The sequence below is a fragment of the Carcharhinus amblyrhynchos genome, chromosome 6 (assembly GCF_965287045.1).
Source record: "Carcharhinus amblyrhynchos chromosome 6, sCarAmb.v2.hapA, whole genome shotgun sequence".
Classification (NCBI taxonomy): Eukaryota; Metazoa; Chordata; class Chondrichthyes; order Carcharhiniformes; family Carcharhinidae; genus Carcharhinus; species Carcharhinus amblyrhynchos.
Genome location: NC_137329.1, coordinates 111,872,409 through 111,892,589, shown reverse-complemented (window position 1 = coordinate 111,892,589; position 20,181 = coordinate 111,872,409). Strand labels below are relative to the sequence as shown.

At 43.8% G+C, this 20,181-nt stretch overlaps 1 protein-coding gene across 1 annotated transcript in view; it reads left to right on the top strand.

The window, feature by feature from the left end:
* Positions 1–19,926, top strand: part of LOC145344374 (leucine-rich repeat-containing G-protein coupled receptor 5-like) — a 156,702-nt gene extending 136,776 nt beyond the window's left edge. The window contains exons 9-18 of the mRNA XM_080191500.1: positions 1,608–1,679; positions 2,108–2,176; positions 2,291–2,362; positions 6,142–6,207; positions 6,985–7,056; positions 11,842–11,913; positions 12,419–12,544; positions 13,757–13,902; positions 14,640–14,723; positions 18,869–19,926. Of these exons, the coding sequence (XP_080047626.1) occupies positions 1,608–1,679; positions 2,108–2,176; positions 2,291–2,362; positions 6,142–6,207; positions 6,985–7,056; positions 11,842–11,913; positions 12,419–12,544; positions 13,757–13,902; positions 14,640–14,723; positions 18,869–19,926 (1,837 nt within the window). The remainder of the gene's footprint in view (positions 1–1,607; positions 1,680–2,107; positions 2,177–2,290; positions 2,363–6,141; positions 6,208–6,984; positions 7,057–11,841; positions 11,914–12,418; positions 12,545–13,756; positions 13,903–14,639; positions 14,724–18,868) is intronic.
* Positions 19,927–20,181: the final 255 nt, after the last annotated feature.

Here is a 20,181-nt window from a genome sequence, read left to right as displayed (position 1 = left end):
CACACGGAATTCTGCCCAACAACAAGTTCGGGTGACAGGCGGGGAGGGGGAGTGCAAGTTATTTTATTGGCAAGGTGTTCACAGTGGCAGGAGCATCTGTACTGACTACGGGGAGAGTGTTAGGGCGGAATTTTCCTGTCCTGCCCGCCACGGGAATCATAGCAGACGGGCCATGCAAAGACGGGACCTCAGGAAGGAGTTGGGAATGTCAGGCTACACAGATTAATACTTTATTTAATTTATTTATTTAATTCCAGGATAGAGTGGAGGTGGGGACAAAGAGGATATTCTCCTCATGTCTGCGTGGGTTTTCTCCGGGTGCTCTGGTTTCCTCCCACAGTCCAAAGATGTGCGGGTTAGGTTGATTGGCCATGCTAAAATTGCCCCTGAGTGTCCTGAGATGCTTAGGTTAGAGGGATTAGTGGCTAAATATGTGGGGATATGGGAAAGGGGCTGGGTGGGCTTGTGGACGGTGCAGACCTGATGGGCTGGGTGGCCTCTTTCTGCGCTGTAGGGTTTCTATGATTCCATATCTGGCTCGCGTTTCTGCCTGGATTCAGAACCTAACATGATTCACATTCCCACAGAGATGGACATTGAAAGGTTAGTAGTCCATAGCAAGCCTTTGTAGCATTGGCTTCCACGATTCTCTAATGTACCACTGAACCTGACAGAAATAAGTTGCTCTGCAAGAATCTGTGAGACAGAAAGCAGAGACATCGAGGCAGTCAGATCAAACAATGTTGCGTTCAGTATGTTTTTTGACAGTAAAGTCTTGTCACGCAATCCTTCCAGTCAGTCACTGGAAACTCACATTTTTACAAGTCATTGGTTTCTAACAGATTGTTATAATACTCCCACTGTGCTACTGACACACTGAACTGGCTTTTAAAAAATACAAGATAAAGAATCCAAAATATCAAATCCAAACTTAAAATATTAAGGGTAAACAAAGCTTTATTCACTAAAATTAAAACAAAATACCACAGGTTCTGGAAATCCAAAATCAAAACTGAAAATGCTGGAAAAACACAACAGGTCAGGCAGCATCATAGAATCATAGAATCCCTACGTTGCAGAAGAAGGCCATTCGGCCCATTGAGTCTACAATGACTCTCTGACAGACCATCCCACCCAAACCCTATCCCCATATCCCCACTTATTAACCCCACTAACCTCCCAACTTTAGTGGGACAACTAAAGAGTAATTTAGCACGGCCAATCAACCTAACCCACACATTGTCTCCTCTATGTATTCTATGAATAGCTTACGTTGTAAAGCACACAAGAAACAGTACTTTTCACTGTGTCCCAATATATGTGACAATAATAAATCAAATCAAACATCGGTGGAGAGAGAAACAGAGTTAACGTTTTGAGTCCAATATGACTTCAGAGCATTGTTTTTATTTTCTATCATATATTACTTATTAAAGCTTTCTTCAACCCTGTGTTTAAATTTTGCAACTCATTAGTAATCTAAGTTGCACTGATCAAAATCAAACATGAGTTGAAAGTTGGCAGCATTGTGGTCATGAGCCAGTAATTATTCCAAAGATACTCTGTTGGAAGCATCAGTGCGATTACAATGTTCTTGTTCTTTGCAGCCATTTCTATGACAATCCCATTCAATTTGTTGGAAAGTCTGCTTTTCAACATCTACCGGAGTTACGTATACTGTAAGTATATCATTAAAATTAAACCCTCATATCCTCAAGATTTTGAAAGAGATTTATTGGCCAAAAAATTATATTAGCACTGGCACAGTGGCATGGTGGTTAGCGCTGTGCCTCACAGCGCCAGGGACCGGGGTTCAATTCTGACCTCAGGTCACTGTCTGTGTGAAGTTTGCACATTCTCCCCGTGTCTGCGTGGGTTTCCTCCAGGTGCTCTGGTTTCCAAAGTCCAAAGATGTGCTGGGTAGGATGATTCGCCGTGCTAAATTGCCCCTAGTGTCAGGGAATTAGCTGGGTAAATATGTGGGGTTACGGGAATAGGGTGTGGGTGAGATTGCGGTTGGTGCAGACTTGATGGGCTGAATGGCCTCCTTCTGCACTGTAGAGTTTCTATGGTTTCTGTGAAATATTAATCCAATTTCTCTTTCTAGCTCACTAAAAGGAGCCACAGAAATAACTGAATTTCCCGATCTCACTGGGACCATAAGTCTAGAAAGTCTGTAAGTTTTTCAAAATTAAATTTAGAACAATTTAACTGATATTTCACAGTATATTCAAAAGAATAAACCGGATCAGTTTTTTTTTTACCAAGGGTAACATTTTTATTTTGTCAGGACTTTGACAGGAGCACGAATTGCCTTCCTTCCGAGCACTGTTTGCAAGCAGTTACCAAATTTGCAAGTCTTGTAAGTAATAAATGACCTAACCATTGCCTGTTCATAATTCCTGGAATTAAAAACAGACAGACTCGACCTGTTTTAGAGGCTTTCTCTCGTTAGAAGGTGGTCACAATCTCTTCATCAAAGTGCACGGTCATTTCATCGTCTTATTTTAGTCTTGTGTTAATGATCTTACAAAAAGGAAGCTGATGTCTTGTCAAGAATTCATGGATAGCATTTCAGAGAAATCTATGGTATCAGCCCGTAGGCTGCCTCGAAGAAGTCTGGGATTTGGGAAAACTACTGAAGGGCTGCTGCTGATTGTGGAATAGTGGATATGAAGTTATTATTGTTGTCAGTGAAATAGAACAGATATTTTGTGAATGATTGGTGACTTGCCTGCCCTTGAGTTATTAGAGACTCTTAAATCATAGAATCCCCACAGTGTAGATGGAAGCCATTTGGCCCATTGAGAGTGCATCAACTCTACAACAGAGCATCTTACCCAGGCCCCATCCTCCTAACCCCACATATTTAAAATTTTTTCCTAAAGTTTATTTACTAGTCACAAGTAAGGCTTACATTAACACTGCAATGAAGTCACAGTGAAATTTCCCAAGTTGTCACACTTCGGCGCCAGTTTGGGTTAGTGCACCTAACCAGCACGTCTCTCAGACCCATTACCCCATTAATCCCCTTAGCTTACATATCTTGGCACACTAAGGGTCAATTTAGCATGACCAATCCACCTGCACTGTGGGGGGAAACTGGAACACCTGGAAGAAACCAACGCAGAGAAGGGGAGAACGTGCAAACTCCGCCCAGACAGTGACCCAAAGCTGGAATCGAACCCAGGTCCCTGGTGCTGCGAGGCAGCAGTGCTAACCACTGAGCCACCCAAATTGGCGGCACCACGTCATGCAGCAAGGCCATCAGGTATATGCTGGGTTCGGCCAAAGAAACCTCCTGAGCAGGAAACCTGTGTGCCATGAGGGGGCCCCACAGTAGCAAGGCCCACCCCTGCTTGAAGAGCCAACCCTTATCCTCACAACAGATATTCCCTCCTGCAAGGTGGCCCCACCTTACCTGTCTTCCTCCAGTGATGCTTCTGGCCCAGGGCCTGTTGCAGTCCCAGCAGTGGCCACTGTACCCAGTGGCGCTGCTGGGACTGAAGAAAAGTTGACCGGAATTCTCTAGCCGTTCACTCTCTGCCATCGCCACAAGTGAGGACAGAGAATTAGCCGCTCAGCCAAATCTCCGTTCACTGCAGCGGGACCAGACAGTCCTGCTGGCGTGAACGGCTAGAGAATTCTGGCTGTTGACTCTCTTATTGGCCAACAACTTTTAAAAATAGGAAGTCCTGCTGCACAGAGGTGAAGCAAAGACTTCAGGCCACTAACAGACTGAGAGTCTTGGCTTCAAGCGGGTAGGGGCAGGCTAGCCTCCAACTTTCCAACCAGCGGTTGGGCCACCTCCTTTGTGCTAAATCTTGGTGCAGGTTTCTGGACAAAAGCCGAGAACATTAGGACAGCAGTTTACATTATTTATTAAGTAGGGAAACTGCTGGTGGGGAGGGGATGGTGGCGATAAGTTTTGACTTTGCATGGTCATCAACCTTCCTGTTCCAGTTAACGATGGTGGTTCACTGTGGTTTTGGCACTGCTGCCTATTCATGTATCTGTCCAGATGCCTCTTAAATGTTGCTATTGTACCTGCCTCTTCCACCTCGTTTGGCAGCGCATTCCAGGCACTTACCACCCTCTGTGTAAAAAACCTGCCTCTCACATCTCCTTTAAACTTTCCCATTTTACCTTTAACCTATATCTCCCTAGTAACTGACATTTCTACCCTAGGAAATCTTACCTTTTCCAGGAATTTTCTGACGCCAGTCAAATTTGATTTGCATCACTGTTAAAAGCCCAGTTACACATGACTGAACAGAATGTGGCTCTTCTGGCAGTTTCTAACAGTGAGATGTGGCAGGAAAGTTGAAGTTATTGCTTGACTTCAGTGACGACTAGGCCTGGGTTGGGAAGGGTTAATGGGCACAGCCTTTGACAGAGCAGTGAATAACAGACTGTAATTTCACATTCCAAAATCCTGGAAATCCCTCCACAATGGGCATTGTGGGTCAATCTACAGCACATGCACTGCAGAGATTCAAAAAGACAGCTCACCACTGCCTCCTCAAGGGATGGGCAATAAATGCTGGCCAGCCAGCAACGCCCAGGCCCCACAAACAAATAAAAAAAACTCAGTCGCCAACCTCACATGCCCGACTTTCTGAAATTGCCATCAGTTTAAGAGGGGTAATGATGGCAAACGCGAACACTTCATCATCAATGCTCCCCCATCACTGTCAAAATCCAGCCCAATAGATTGGAGCATAAACACAGTTAACACATAATAGTCAGGAATACAATTGGAGTTCATTTTTAAAAATGGGCAGGCGACATAACTTGAAATCAACAGTAGTATTAAAAATGCGATTCCACTCCTCGGCAAGAGTGGCAGCTGGATTTATATCTCAGCCAATTTTCATCCCTTGTGATTTCAATGGAAATTCACAAACCCACCCAAGGCTGCGTAAAGGCAAAAAAGTTCTTTAGTTTAGAAAGGCATCATGTGTCAGCGCTGGCTTTGTGGGCCGAAGGGCCTGTGCTGTACTGTTCTTTGCAACAGTGGAGTGCTGTTTGATGATTAATTAGTAGATTTTTAAAAAAGATAATGGGCATGATCTTACAGTCCATTTATGCCACACTTCAACCGTGAACCACAGTACGGTTCTGACCAATTTTGCTTTCAAAATGTTCTTTTCCCAAACATAGAAGTTTCTACCTTCACCCTTCAGTAGGTCATTTGGCCCTTTAAGCCTGCTCCACCGTTCATTGTGATCATGGAATTCATTATCCTGATCCCCCTTCCTCCCATATCCCTTGATCTGTTTCATAGACAACCTGTTTATCATCAGTAGATTCTTAATTCCAGATATATTTTGCTGAATTCAAATGCCATCATCTGCCGTGGTGGGATTCGAACACGGATCCCCAGAACCTGAGTTTCTAGATTGATAGTCTAGCAATAATATCACTAGGCCATCACCTCCCCTTTGCTCCACGTAAAATAATTTTTCCAATGATTTTATTTCAGTTTTTTGGTTTCCTGTTTGGCTGAGAATCCAATGCAATTGGCTGCTTGATAACATCCCTGATGTGGATATGCCGGCGTTGGACTGGAGTAGATACAGTAAAAAGTCTGACAACACCAGGTTTAAGTCCAATCGATTTATTTGATAGTAAACTCACTAGCTTTCGGGTTTGTCCCTTCGTCAGGTGAATGGAGAGTTCTGGCCTATATGCTCTGTCTGAGGCCAGAACTCTCCATTCACCTGACAAAGGGACAAACCCGAAAGCTAGTGAGTTTACTACCAAATAAATTGGTTGGACTTAAACCTGGTGTTGTCAGACTTTTTACTGTGATAACATCCCTCCAATGCCCAGTGAAGAATTAATTGCAGAAATAGATTTCAAAAAGAAATTAGATGTAGCTCTTGGGGCTAGAGGGATCAAGGGATATGGAAGAACGGGGGATCAGGTTATTAGATTCTATGATCAGCCATGATCAAACTGAATAGTGGAGCAGAGTCAAAGGGCCGAATGGCCTACTCCTGCTTCTTGTTTCTAACAGGGGCGATAGGGGTGAAACTCTCCCCAGAGTTCTAGCTGTGCCTTTGGCCATGAGTGAGGCACCTTGATGATGAAACAATAAACCATATGATTTTAATTGTGTGATCTTGTTTTAAACAGAGACCTGTCCTACAACTGGATCAAGGAACTCCCAAGTTTCTCTGGCTGCCAGAAGCTTCAGAAGCTGTAAGTTCAAAGGCCAAGGTGGTGGAAATATGTTTTGTGCTGCTTTGAAACAAACCTGAGTTAAGAGCTCTTATACTAACTAACGGCACATTTAAAAAGAATCCACTTATTTGAATGTGCAGTGTCCCTTGATCCAGTTAGAATTCTATTCCCATCAGAAATGCAGAGGGTATCCATCAGTCAAGAGACTGAGCGATTTGATTTATTATTGTCACATGTATTGGTATACAGTGAAAAGTATTGTTTCTTGCGCTCTATACAGGCAAAGCATACCATTCATAGAGAAGGAAACGAGAGAGTGCAGAATGTAGTGTTACAGTCATAGTTAGGTTGTAGAGAAAGATCAACTTCATGCAAGTCCATTCAAAAATTTGACAGCAGCAAGAAAGAAGCTGTTCTTGAGTCGGCTGGTACGTGACCTCAGATTTTTGTATCTTTTTCCCAATGGAAGAAGGTGGAAGAGAGAATGTCCATGGTCCTTAATTATGCTGGCTCCTTTTCTGAGGCAATGGGAAGTGTAGACAATGTTAATGAATGGGAGGCTGGTTTGCATGATGGACTAGGCTTCATTCACAACCTGTTGTAGTTCCTTGCGGTCTTGGGCAGAGCAGGAGCCATACCAAGCTGCGATACAACCATAAAGAATGCTTTCTATGGTACACCTGTAAAAGTTAGTGACAGTTGTAGCTGACATGCCAAATTTCTTTAGTCTTTTGAGAAAGTAGGGGTGTTAGTGGGATTGTTAAACTTCATTCTTCTATCTGTTTGCATCTTCAGTGACCTACACCACAACAAAATTAATGAAATCCAGCGTGACACATTTCAACAGCTCACTGCCCTGCGTTCACTGTGAGTATCCCACTTGTTTCGCTATGATGAATTTCATCACTGTTAATAAAATGATAGATTTCCTTTGGATGCCAGTGAGAAAAAATAGTCAACTTAACAATTATTTTAAAATGCTGAATAAATTTTAATCTCATAATAAATAAAATTAGGTTTCAGGCAATCATAGAATCCCTACATTGCAGAAGGAGGCCATTCGGCCCATCAAGTCTGCACTGGCCACAATCCCACCCAGACTCTTTTCCTGTAACCCCACATTTTTACCCTGCTAATCCCCCTGAACTAGGGTCAGTTTAGCAAGGCCAATCACCTCACCCGCACATCTTTGGACCCTGGGAGGAAACTGGAGAACTCGGAGGAAACCCGTGCAGATACTGGGAGAACGTGCAAACACCACACACACACACACACACACACACACACACACACACACACACACACACACACACAGTCACCTGAGGCTGGAATTGAACCTGGGTTCCTGGCACTGTGAGGCAGTAGTGCTAACCACTGTGCCACCGTGCTGCCCCAATCAAATATTATTTTCTCCTCCCCCCAAAAAATCTTACTATTTTGGCAAATGCAAGAACGATTCTTGTTTGCTTGCAGGTTAAGATACTGTTTTGCACACTCTGGGGCTGAAATCGGAATGCATTGATTCTGTTTATTGGATGTAAATTGGGTGCAGCACTCCGGTAGTCTCCAGAAACTCAGCTAATGTTCTGGGGGATCCAGGTTTGAATCCCACCATGGCAGCTGGTGGAATTTGCATTCAATAAAACAAATTTGGAATTAAGAATCTATTGATGACCGTGAAACCATTGTCGATTGTTGGAAAGACCCACCTGGTTCACTAATGTCCTTTAGGGAAGGAAATCTGCCATTCTTATGCGGTCTAGCCTACATGTGACTCCAGATCCACAGCAATGTGGTTGATTCTCCAAGGGGCAATTAGGGATGGGCAATAAGTGCTGGCCAGCCAGCGATGCCCATGTCCCACAAATGAATCTTAAAAAATGCCATAAAGGTATTCAATCAGTGAGCAGGTGGAAAGTGAACACAATTACTTGATTTGATTTAATTTATTTTTGTCATATGTATTAGTATACAGCGAAAAGTATTGTTTCTTGCACTCTATACAGACAAAGCACACCATTCATAGAGAAAGAAAGGAGAGGGTGCAGAACGCAGTGTTACATTCATAGCTAGGATGTAGAGAAAGATCATCTTAATATAAGGTAGGTCCATTGACAGTGGTGCATGGGCAACACAGCAGCACAGTGGTTGGCACTGCTGCCTCACAACAGCAGCCAGGAACCTGGGTTCGAATCCAGCCTCAGGTGACTGTCTGTGTGGAGTTTGCACATTCTCCCCATGCATGTGTGGATTTCCTCCGGTTTCCTCCCATGGTCCAAAGAAGTGCAGGTTAGGTGAATTGGCCATGATAAATTGCCCCTTAGTATTAGGGGAATTGGCAAAGTAAATTCATGAGGTTATGTGGTATAGGGCGTGGGAGGGATTGTAGTCAGTGCAGATTCAATGGGCCAAATGGTCTCTTTCTGCATGTAAGGATTCTATGAAAAGTCCAATGGCAGCAGGGAAGAAGCTGTTGTTGAATGGGTTGGCACGTGACCTCAGACTTTTGTATCTTTTGCCTGACAGGAGAAGATGGAAGCGAGAATGTCCGGGGTGTGTGGGGTCCTTAATTATGCTGGCTGCCTTTCTGAGGCAGCAGGAAATGTAAACAGATTCAATGGATGGGAGGCTGGTTTGCGTGATGGATTGGGCTACGTCCACAATTCTGTAGTTTCTTGCAGTCTTGTGTAGAGCAGGAGCCATAACCAGCTGTGAAAGGATGCTTTCTTTGGTGTACCTGTAAAAGTAGGCAAGAGTTGGTGAAAGTTACCGAATTTCCTTAGCCTCCTAAGAAAGTCGAAGCATTGGTGGAGTTTGTTAACTGTAGCGTCAGCGTGGAGGGACCAGGATGGGGTGTTGGTGATCTGGACACCTAGAAACTTGAAGCGCTTGGACACTTTATGCCTCCAAATATACATTTATCTGGATGAGGCATTCAACTGTTCCATGGGCCAAATAATAAGAGACTACTGCTCAGATTTTCAGGGAATAAGACTGAAACTGTCAATTTTATTTGGCACAAAAACCATTGATTTACTTTCAGAGGCCATCCAATGGAAAAACATATAATACTCTGTTGTTGTCTGTGTAAGAAGGCAGACCAAGCTGCAAATCTACACGGCTGGTGTACCCAAATGGAATAAATTGCTCCTCACTGTGTTTTCATTTTTATGTAATTGGTGTCGGTTAATTTTATTTCAAGGCAGATTTTTTAAATTGAGCTTTAATGGCTTTGGACTGGGCACCAACATCTAAACCGTGTCCTGAAGCAATATATGTACAGGGCCAAGACAACCCCACCTATTACTGTCAAGAATGAGTTATGGAGCTGGCACCAGTGGCAATTGTTTGTTGGCAGGATTGGGAGCATTGATACCAGTGAGAGCAATAACATTATTTTCCGGCTGGCTGCGGCGACATAGCTTACCATCAATATGTTTCTGATTTCAGACATCATTCTGACAACAAGTAGGAAAGAGTTAGCCCGGGCTTACGGTGGGTGGCTGTGAAAAGGCTGAGCTACCCAGATCACCGACAGTTCATTTTCCACTCCAGTTTGGTAGGAAAAGGGAACAAAAGATTTCTTAAAAGGCCAAATTTACAAAGAAAACTGAGAACAACTTGAGGACTTTTGAAACTGACAATTAGCTACAGATCTTCTGTGGAGGGGGGGGTGCGGGCAGGGATGTGGCAGATTACAGTCACGTACGAGAGATTTGCTGTGTTAATTTTCCCTCAAAAACAACCTTTGGATCTCCAACGCGGCACAGTGGTTAGCACTGCTGCCTCACAGCGCCAGGGACCGGGTTCGATACCCGGTTTAGGTCACTGTCTATGCGGAGTCTGCACATTCTCCCTGCGCCTGCGTGGGTTTCCTCCGGGTGCTCCCATTTCCTCCCACGTCTGAAAGACGTGCATTAGCTGTGCTAAATTCTCCCTCGGTGTACCCAAACAGGTGCTAGAGTGTGGCGACTAGCGGATTTTCATGTAACTTCATTGAAGTGTTAATGTAAGCCTACTTGTGACTAATAAATAATTTTAAAAAGTACCATTAAGTATTCCCCCACCTGAAAATGTCCGACCATTGTCTGATGATAAAATTGTTCTCAGTCACAATCCCTCCCAGTTAGACTAACTGCTGACTCTCACCATTCAGTTTAAAGTTTATTAGTGTCACAAGTGAGCTTACGCTAACACAAAATCCCCTAGTCGCCACACTCTGGCACCTGTTCGGGTACACTGAGGGAGAATTTAGCATGGCCAATGCACCTAACTAGCATATCTGTCGGACTGTGGGAGGAAATCTGAGGAAATTCACACGGACAGAGAGAGAACATGCAGATTCCGCACAGACAGTGACCCAGGTCGGGAATCGAATCTGGGGCCCTGGCAATGTGAGGCAGCAGTGTGAACCACTGTGCCACTGTACTGCCCACATGTAGGTTCGCATGCAGCCACACAACTGTGATTGCAGAGGGTTGTCAGTACTCCCCACAGCCAGGTGACATTTTGTTCAAACAAAAGCCAAATATCTTCCTCTCCCTTTTCCCATCCTCCACCCACCTCCTCACATCCCACCCTCAGTACTCACTCGGAGGATGGTGCACAGTTCTGGTCTCAATGTGGCAAAATTGGTGAGTTTTGCAGTTCCTTTACAGCTGTCAGCACAGCCAGAAAAAGGCACAAAGATCTCTAGGATTTTAAAATCTTTAACCAAGAGAAGGAATTCTGGCCCTGATAGGCAGACACGGACTTTCGAGCCATCTAGTGGAGTATGTCAGATCCCCAACACCATCCCAGCCCCGGATCATGGGGAGGGCTGGCAGGGCTAACTGCCCACAACTGGCAATTATAGATAGGGACTAACTGTAATCATTGATGTCGAAATGAACCACCAAAACAAGGTGAAAGACAACACCTCCAACGGTGCAGCCCCTGAAAGTGTCATATCCATTCATATGTTCAAGTCATAGAGTCCCTACAGTGCAGAAGAGGCAATTCGGCCCACTGAGTCTATACCAAAAGACTATCATCCCATGCCCTCTCCCCTGCCTTACCACTGTAACCCCACACACCTACTATAGCTAATCCACTGACCCACACATCTTTGGACACTAAGGCACAATTTCCTATAGCTAATCCACTGACCCACACATCTTTGGACACTAAGGCACAATTTCCTATAGCTAATCCACCTAACCTACACATCTTTAGACCTAAGGGACAATTTACCATAGCTAATCCACCTAACCTATGCATCTTAGACACTAAGGGACAATTTACCATGGCTAATCCACCTAACCTACACATCTTTAGATACTAAAGGGCAATTTACCATGGCTAATCCACCTAACCTACACATCTTTAGACACTAAGGGGCAATTTAGCATGGCCAATCTATTTGAGCATCCAGAACATTCTGACTCTGAAGGAACCAACGTTAAATGGCATGTGATAAAAGGGAAGTTATATATTTATTTCTCAACGTGAATGCTGTGTGGTGTATTTTATTTCCAATCTAAAGATGATTTTTTAATAAATTGTATAATCAATTCCCATATTTTATCTCATGATAGGTTTAGGGAAGAATGTGTAAATTTGTAAAGACGAAGGCATGTTATTGATAATCTTTACATGTCTATCCACACACAGTGACCTCGGCTGGAACAACATTGAATTCATTCATCAGGAATCATTTCTTTCTTCATCGTCTTTAACCAAACTGTAAGTCTCCGGCTGACTTGAAATTCTCTTTCAGTAATATTTCCTGATATATTATTTTTCCTCAACCAGGTCATGTATAGGAAAAGTGCAGGGGAGGTGGTGACATAGTGGTATTGTCACTTGACGAGTATCCCAGAGACTGCCCTGAAGACCCGGGTTTGAACCCCAACACAGTTGGTGGTGAAATTTGAATTCAGTAAAAACATGGGATTAAAAATCCAGTGATCACCAATTGCCGTAAAAACCCATCTGGTTCACTAATTTCCTTTTGGGAAGGAAAGATGCCATCCTTACTTGGTTTGGCCCACATGTGAAGCCAGACCCATAGCAATGTAGGTGACTGTCGTTCAGTTCAAGGGCACTTAGGGATGGGCAACAAATGCTGGCCTTGTTAGCAATGCCCACATCTCATGAAATAATTAAAAAATGAGTTTTGCTATAGCAGATGTGAGGCCCAAAATTTAATACATCAATTTTTAATTGATTCACTTATAATTCCATGCAGTGACCTCACCTTCAACCTTCTGTCATCTCTTTCTGTGTCCGGACTTAGTGGATTAACACATCTAAAAATAACCGGCAATCAAGCTCTACAAGATTTGTTACCAATAGAAAGCCTCCATAACTTGAGGTAGGTACACAAATACCCTGACTATTTCAACTTTATTCTTTGATGCCAAGAGATGGATTTGCAATCCAAGTAATTAATAAGGAAGGTGATGGTCTAGTAATATTATCACTAGACTATTAATCCAGAAACTCAGCTAACGTTCTGATGGCTCAGGTTCGAAGCCTGCCATGGCAGACGGTAAAATTTGAATTGAATAAAAACAATCTGGAATTAAGAAACTACTGATGACCATGAACCATTGTTGATTGTTGGAAAAACCCATCTCATTCACTTTAGGGAAGGAATTCCACCATCATTACCTGATCTGGCCTACATGTGACTCCAGACCCACAGCAATATGGTTGAATCTCAACTGCACCTTGAAATGACCTAGCAAGCCACTCATTGTATCAGTTGCTACAAACTCTCAAGGGCAGCTAGACATGGACAATAAGTGCTGGCCAACCAGCAACGCCCATGTCTCATGACTGAATAAAATTAAAGAAAGGTTGCGGCTCAAGGCAAGAATTGGCCAATGTTCTTCTGTACAATATATCAGATATAATGAAAACAATGTGTAATAATGCCCCTTACATAAGAACTAGGAGCAAGAGTAGGCCAACTGGCCCCTCGAGCCTGCTCCACCATTCAGTAAGATCATGGCTGATCTTTTCATGAACTCAGCTCCACTTACCCGCTCGCTCACCATAACCCTTAATTCCTTTACTGTTCAAAAATGTATCTATCCTTGCCTTAAAAACATTCAATGAGGTAGCCTCAACTGTTTCACTGGCAAGGAATTCCACAGATTTACAACCCTCCTCAACTCAATCCTAAATCTGCTCCTCCTTATTTGAGTTTCACCTGCCAGTGGAAACAACTTCCCTGCTTCTATCTTATCTATTCCCTTCATAATCTCATATGTTTCTATAAGATCTCCCCTCATTCTTCTGAATTCCAATGAGTATAGCCCCAGTCTACTCTGTCTCTCCTCATTAGCCAACCCTCTCAACTCCAGAACCAACTTAGTGAATCTCCTCTGCAACCCCTCCAGTGCCAGTGTATCCTTTCTCAAGTAAGGAGACCAAAACTGTACTCAGTAGTCTAGGTGTGGCCTCACCAGTACCTTACAGAGCTGCAAAATAACCTCCCTTTAAAAATTTTGTATTAAATAAAAGAATGATTTCTGCAGTAATTTGCTGCATATTTCATGCTTTTATGTTCAATTGACAGGGTGCTAGAAATGCCATATGCTTATCAGTGTTGTGCATATGGACCTTGTGAAACTTCTTACAAACTTACAAACCAGTGGGATAAAACAGAGAACACCAGTGATGATGAAGTACATAAACGGGATGCTGGAATGCTGTCTGGTCAAGGTAATAGTTAACCATACCATTCATTCTACTAACTATTCAAATTTAGCTCCAAAGTATTGTATTTCAGTTTATTCTAACCAGTCCTGCAGTGAAATGGAAAGCACCTTTTTGTAACTTTTCATTTGTCTCCAAGCGAGGAGTGGCACGATGGTTAACTCTGCTGCCTCACAGCAAATAAACTGGTTCGACTTTAACCTGGTGTTGTGAGACTTCTTACTGTGTTTACCCCAGTCCAACACCGGCATCTCCATATCATGCCTCACAGCGCCAGGGATCTGGGTTTGATTCCTGGCGTGGGTCACCATCTGTGCGGAGTCTGCCCATTCTCCTCGTGTCAACGAGGGTTTCCTCCCACAGACTGAAAGATGTGCTGGTTATGTGCATTGGCCGTATTAAATTTTCCCTTGGTGTACCCGAACAGGCGCTGGATTGTGGCAACTGGGGGGTTTTCACAGTAACTTCATTGCGGGGTTAATGTAAACCTACTATTAAATAAACTTTGATGAAAGATTTTGCCTTGAGATACAATGTTACTGTATTCTAATCTCAGTGTTACTGGATATGGAGCATGTTCTTAAAATAAGGCATATTTGAGAGCAAAAACTTGCAAGATATTGTGAGAAAGTTGCAATATTTATATGGTATATTTATTGTCTGTTAATGAAAGAAGTCCAACAACAGAATGTTTTTACATGCATACCATGCATAATGACAGCTGAATTCTATGTAATGTGCAGATGATCAGGATCTTGACGATTTGCTAATCGACTTTGAAGAAGACGCTAAAATCCACCATTCTGTCCAGTGCACACCAACTCCAGGTACATTCAGTGGAATAAGTCTTAATTTTGTAATCTCAGGGTGGGATTTTCTGGCCCACCTGCTGTCCAGTCCTGCCAAAGGTCGATGGACTTTTTCTGCAATTTGGGCCAGAAAATTCTAGCCTGAAGTTTTTTTTGGAAAAAGAAAACTCCATGTCCTGACTCCCAGAGCGTCTCAGTAATGAGAAGCTCGTCACAGAGACCAGAAAGAACAGGATTTAATCCCTGGCCTACACCGGGTTAAGCGGTGCCAGCCATGAAAATGTTTGGAATGGGACATTTGAGCTCAGAATGGCAAGGACGTAAGTGTGAGGACTCCACATGGCTCTCACTTAATTCCCATCAAAACATTTCATTGGCAAACAAAAGGTAAACTTAGAACTTATATCAGACAGTTCTTCACACAAAGGGCAGGATTTTACTGGCACATTTGCCTAAGGCTCGTACAATCCCGCCTGAGGCCAACGGAGAATGCCATTCTCTGAGCCTCGCCCGCCCCTGGAATTGGGGTGGGCGTGCCGGTAAGATTCCAGCCAAAGCGTGATCAATGCATAGAGTGGAGTTCTAGACAGGCAAATATCCTAGAAAAATGTTGGAGATGGGTAAGCATAGACAAGTCTAAATAACCTATCTCATTCTCATCCATTTTGTGATGTTTCAGTATAAATTTGTTTTTGATATGGTTGATGATACCTTCCTCTTCCAACATCTCTCCACCATTGTTTAACTGGGTGGAACTGCACTCATCAGCTTCATTCTTATCCATCTAGTGGCCAGAGCTTCAATGGCTTCTCTTCCTGCTCCAAGAGAGAATTATAGAACCACGGGACTTGAGAAACTGAGTTACAGAGAAAGGTTGAATAGGTTCAGACTTTATTCCCTGGAGCGTAGAAGAATGAGAAGAGATTTGATAGAGGTGTATAAAATTATGATGGGTATAGATAGAGTGAATGCAAGCAGTCTTTTCCCACTGAGGCTAGGGGAGAAAAAAAACTAAAGGACATGGGTTAAGGGTGAAGGGGGAAAAGTTTAAAGGGAATATTAGGGGGGCCTTCTTCACACAGAAAGTGGTGGGGAATGAGCTACCAGATGAAGTGGTGAAAGCGGGCTCTCTTTTAACATTTAAGAAAAACTTGGACAAGTACATGGATGAGAGGGGTGTGAAGGGATATGGTCCAGGTGCAGGTCAGTGGGACTAGGCAGAAAAATGGTTCGGCACAGCCAAGAAGGACCAAAAAGCCTGTTTCTGTGATGTAATGTTCTATGGTTCTAACCTCTACGGTGCAGAAGGAGGCCATTCGGCCCATCAAGTCTGCGCCGACTGTCTGACAGGTCCTATCCCAATAGCCCCTCTAATCCCCCCCAACCTACACATCCTGGGACACTAAGGGCAATTTGGCGTGGCCGAACAATCTAACCTGCACATCTTTGGAGTGTGGGAGGAAACTGGAGCACCTGGAGGAAATCCACGCAGACATGGAGAGAATGTGCAGACTCCACGCAGGTGGTCAGCCAAGGCTGGAATTCAATCCAGGACCCTGGTGCTGTGAGGCAGCAGTGCTAACCACTGTGCCACCATGCCACCTGGGCTTGGTTACCTCTGGTGCCCAGCAGGGATCCTATTTCATATTTGTGTGCTGCCTCTCAGCAACACCATCGCGTTAGTTTTCACACATTCACTGACAACACCCAGCTCCAGCGCAACATTACCTCGGCACTGCTACTGTTGCTACTTTGTCAGGCAGCTGATCTGACATCCAGTACTGGATGTGCAGAAATTTCCTTCAACCAAATACTGAGAAGGTTGAAGGTATTGTTATCCGTCCCACTCCAAACTCTGCTCACAATCAACTATCAAGGTGATCGCTCTCCTGGGCATTTGTCTGAAACTGGATCAGCCTGTTTAAAACTGTTTGTCTTTGAGAGGAGATGGTCAGATTCACACCATCACTAAGACAACTTATTTCTACCTCCGTTAATATTACAGACTTCACCCCTGCCTGAATTAATCTGCCATTAAAAATCCTCATTCACACCTTCTTAAATCATAAAATCATAGAATCCTACAATGCAGAAGGAGGCCATTCAGCCCATCAAGTCTGGACTAATCACAATTCCATCCAGCCCCTATCCCTGTAACCCCACGTATTTACCTTGCTAGTCCTAGCAGGGTAAATCTTTAGATTTTACTATTTTAATGTACCCCTAACTGATCTCTCATCATCTACCCTCCTTAATTTCAAGGTCATCAAAAACTCTGCCGCTTAGTGTTCTATCCTGCCGCAAGTGGCGTTCACTAATCACCCGTGTGCTCGCTAACCCGCTTCCAGCCAGAAAGCTCCTTGATTTTAAACCTCTCAACCTCGCTTTCAAATCAATGGCCTCACCCCTCTCAATCTGTTCCAGCCCTACAACCCTCAAATATCTGCGCTCATCTAATTTTGGCCTCTTACACATCCCTGATTTTAATTGCTCCATCATGGTTGGCCATGATTTCAGCTGCTGGGGCCCTAAGCTTTGCAATGCCCTCCAACAATCTCTCTGGCTCTCTCTTTCTTTAACATGATCCTTAAGAATTCTCTTTGACCAAACTTATGGCCATCTGCCATAGTAACGGCCTTATGGGCTTGGTGACTAATGTTATTTTGTAATCTTGGGATATTTTCTCACATTAAAGGTGCTATATAAATGTAAGTTGTTGGTTTATTTAACAAATAAGATCAGCATTCTAACCTGACTTGTATTGAATTTGGAAAAAGTGGCATGGGGCGTGTAGGGGCGGCACGGCGGCACAGTGGTTCGCACTGCTGCCTCCCAGCCACAGACACCTGGGTTAATTCTGGTCTTGGGTGGCTGCCTGTGTGGACTTTGCACATTCTCCCCATGTCGGCGTGGGTTTCCTCCAGGTGCTGCGGTTTCCTCCCACTCTCCAAATATGTGCAGGTTAGGTGGATTGGCCATGCTAAATTGTCCCTTAGTGTCCCAAGATGTGTAGGCTGGGGGAATAGAGCGGTAAATATGTGGGGTTGCAGGGATTGGACGTGGGTAAGATGCTCTGTCGGAGAGTCTGTGCAGACTTGATGGGCCAAATGGTCTCCTTCCGCACTGGATAGAGTTTATGATTTATTGTTTTCTATTCAAATAAAAAATGGGCTTTTATTGTATCAATTGAAATGTTAAGGTACCATTCCTTGAACATAGGAAATAGGAGCAGGAGTAGGCCATCTAGCCCTTCGAGCCTGCCCCGCCATTCAATAAGACCATGGCTGATCTGAAGTGGATCAATTCCACTTACCCGCCTGCTCTACATAACCCTTAATTCCCTTATCGATCAGAAATCTATCTACCCGTGACTTAAACATATTCAACGAGGTAGCCTCCACCACTTCAGTGGGCAGAGAATTCCAGAGATTCATTATCTCTGAAAGGTTTCCTTTTGGAGATATAATGAATTTCAACCTGGGCGGAGTTTTAATTTAGTATAATTGAATGTAAAATTAAAGTGTAAAATGGCTGATGGCAAATTGAAGCCCAATTTGCAGGAGTTTACACATTCTCCCTGTGTCTGTGTGGGTTTTCGCTCACAGTCCAATGATGTGCGGGATAGGCGGATTGGCCATGGTAAAAAGAAAATTAGTGTCTCAAGATGTGTAGGTTAAATGAATTAACCATGTTAAATGTATGGGGTTATGGGGATATAGTGGGGAGAGGGCCTGGGTAAGATACTCTGTCAGAGAGTCGATGTAGGCTCAATGGGCTGAATAGCCTCCTCCTGCACTGGAGCGATTCTATAATTTTATACCAAAAAATTGTGTGATTTCAAGGAGAAATTAGATGTAGCCCTCGGGGCTAAAAAAGATCAAGGGATATGGGAGGAAATCAAGATCAAGTTATTGAATTTGATGATCAGTCATGATCAAAGTGAATGGTGAAGCAGGCTCGAAGGGCCGAATGGCCTATTCCTGCTTCTAGTTCCTATGTTTCTATGTTACCATCGGGGGAGAGGTAAAACAGGCTGGAAATTCATTGTTATTGGCTTTACTTCAATGCACTAAGAATTACTTGCCGTCTGTGGATTTTTCTTGGTATGAAGTGAAAATGATAACATATTAACATCAATTAATTTAAGTTCTTCTTCATTTTAGGACCCTTCAAGCCCTGTGATCACCTGTTTGGCAGCTGGATGATACGTCTTGGTGTGTGGACCATTGTTTTCCTCTCTCTTGTCTGCAATGGTTTAGTGGCCACGACAGTTTTTGGATCTCCAGTGCTCATTTCGGCACCAAAACTTTTAATAGGTCTTCTGTCACTAGTTAACGCTCTAATGGGAGTTTATAGCGGTATATTGGCAATTGTGGACCTGTGGACGTTAGGCCAATTTGCAAAATATGGAGCATGGTGGGAGAATGGAATTGGATGTCAGGTTGCAGGTTCTCTCTCTGTTTTTGCTTCGGAGATGTCCATTTTCTTGCTTACAATTGCAGCAGTTGAACGCAGCCTATCCACCAAATGCGACGTGCAACAAGGAAAAACCTTGGGTGGCATCAAGGTAGCAGCCACCTTCTGCGTGATCCTGGCGTCCGTAATAGCAATGCTGCCACTGTTCCACATTGGAGATTACGGGATTTCTCCACTTTGTTTTCCTTTACCCTTTGGGGAGCCGACCACTTTAGGCTTCCTCGTGGCTCTCGTTTTGCTGAATTCTCTTTGCTTCCTTGTGATGACGATAACCTACACAAAGCTTTACTGCGGTTTGGAAAAGGGAGACTTGCACAGCCTGTGGGACTGCTCGATGGTAAAGCACGTTGCCTGGCTGCTCTTCACTAATTGTATTCTGTACTGCCCTGTGGCTTTCCTGTCCTTTTCCTCCTTGCTGAACCTCACGGTCATTAGTCCGGAGGTAATCAAGTCAATCCTTCTCGTGATTCTACCACTGCCTGGATGCCTCAATCCCCTGCTTTACATTCTTTTCAACCCACACTTCAAAGATGCTCTCGGACTTCTGAGAAAACATGGGCATTTATGGAGGAGATCAAAGGAGAGGAGCCTGGCTTCTATAAATTCAGAAGACGCAGAGAAACAGTCGTGCGATTCTACTCAAGAACTGGTGACACATCCAGGCAGCAGAACTGCCTCTGGCACATCCTGTGACTCGGGAAACAATACCTTCCGACCATCCACTTACCAGGTGATGGAGACCTGACAAGAATTCATCAGTAAATTCTGTTTGCCGTCATTAGATTGCAAGGACCCAGAAAATAATTCACGCAAGATTAAACTGGTTTGCTTGTAAACATTCTCTTTTCTGAAAAAAACAATGGCACATATTTATGCATGACTCCTTCCTACCACAGAAACATGTAAACTGCAAAGGACGTGGCTGGGAGATCAAATTACGTGGAAAACAAAACCTTACCGACCAGAAGATCGAAGTAATACTTAGCTTCGTCACTCCAGA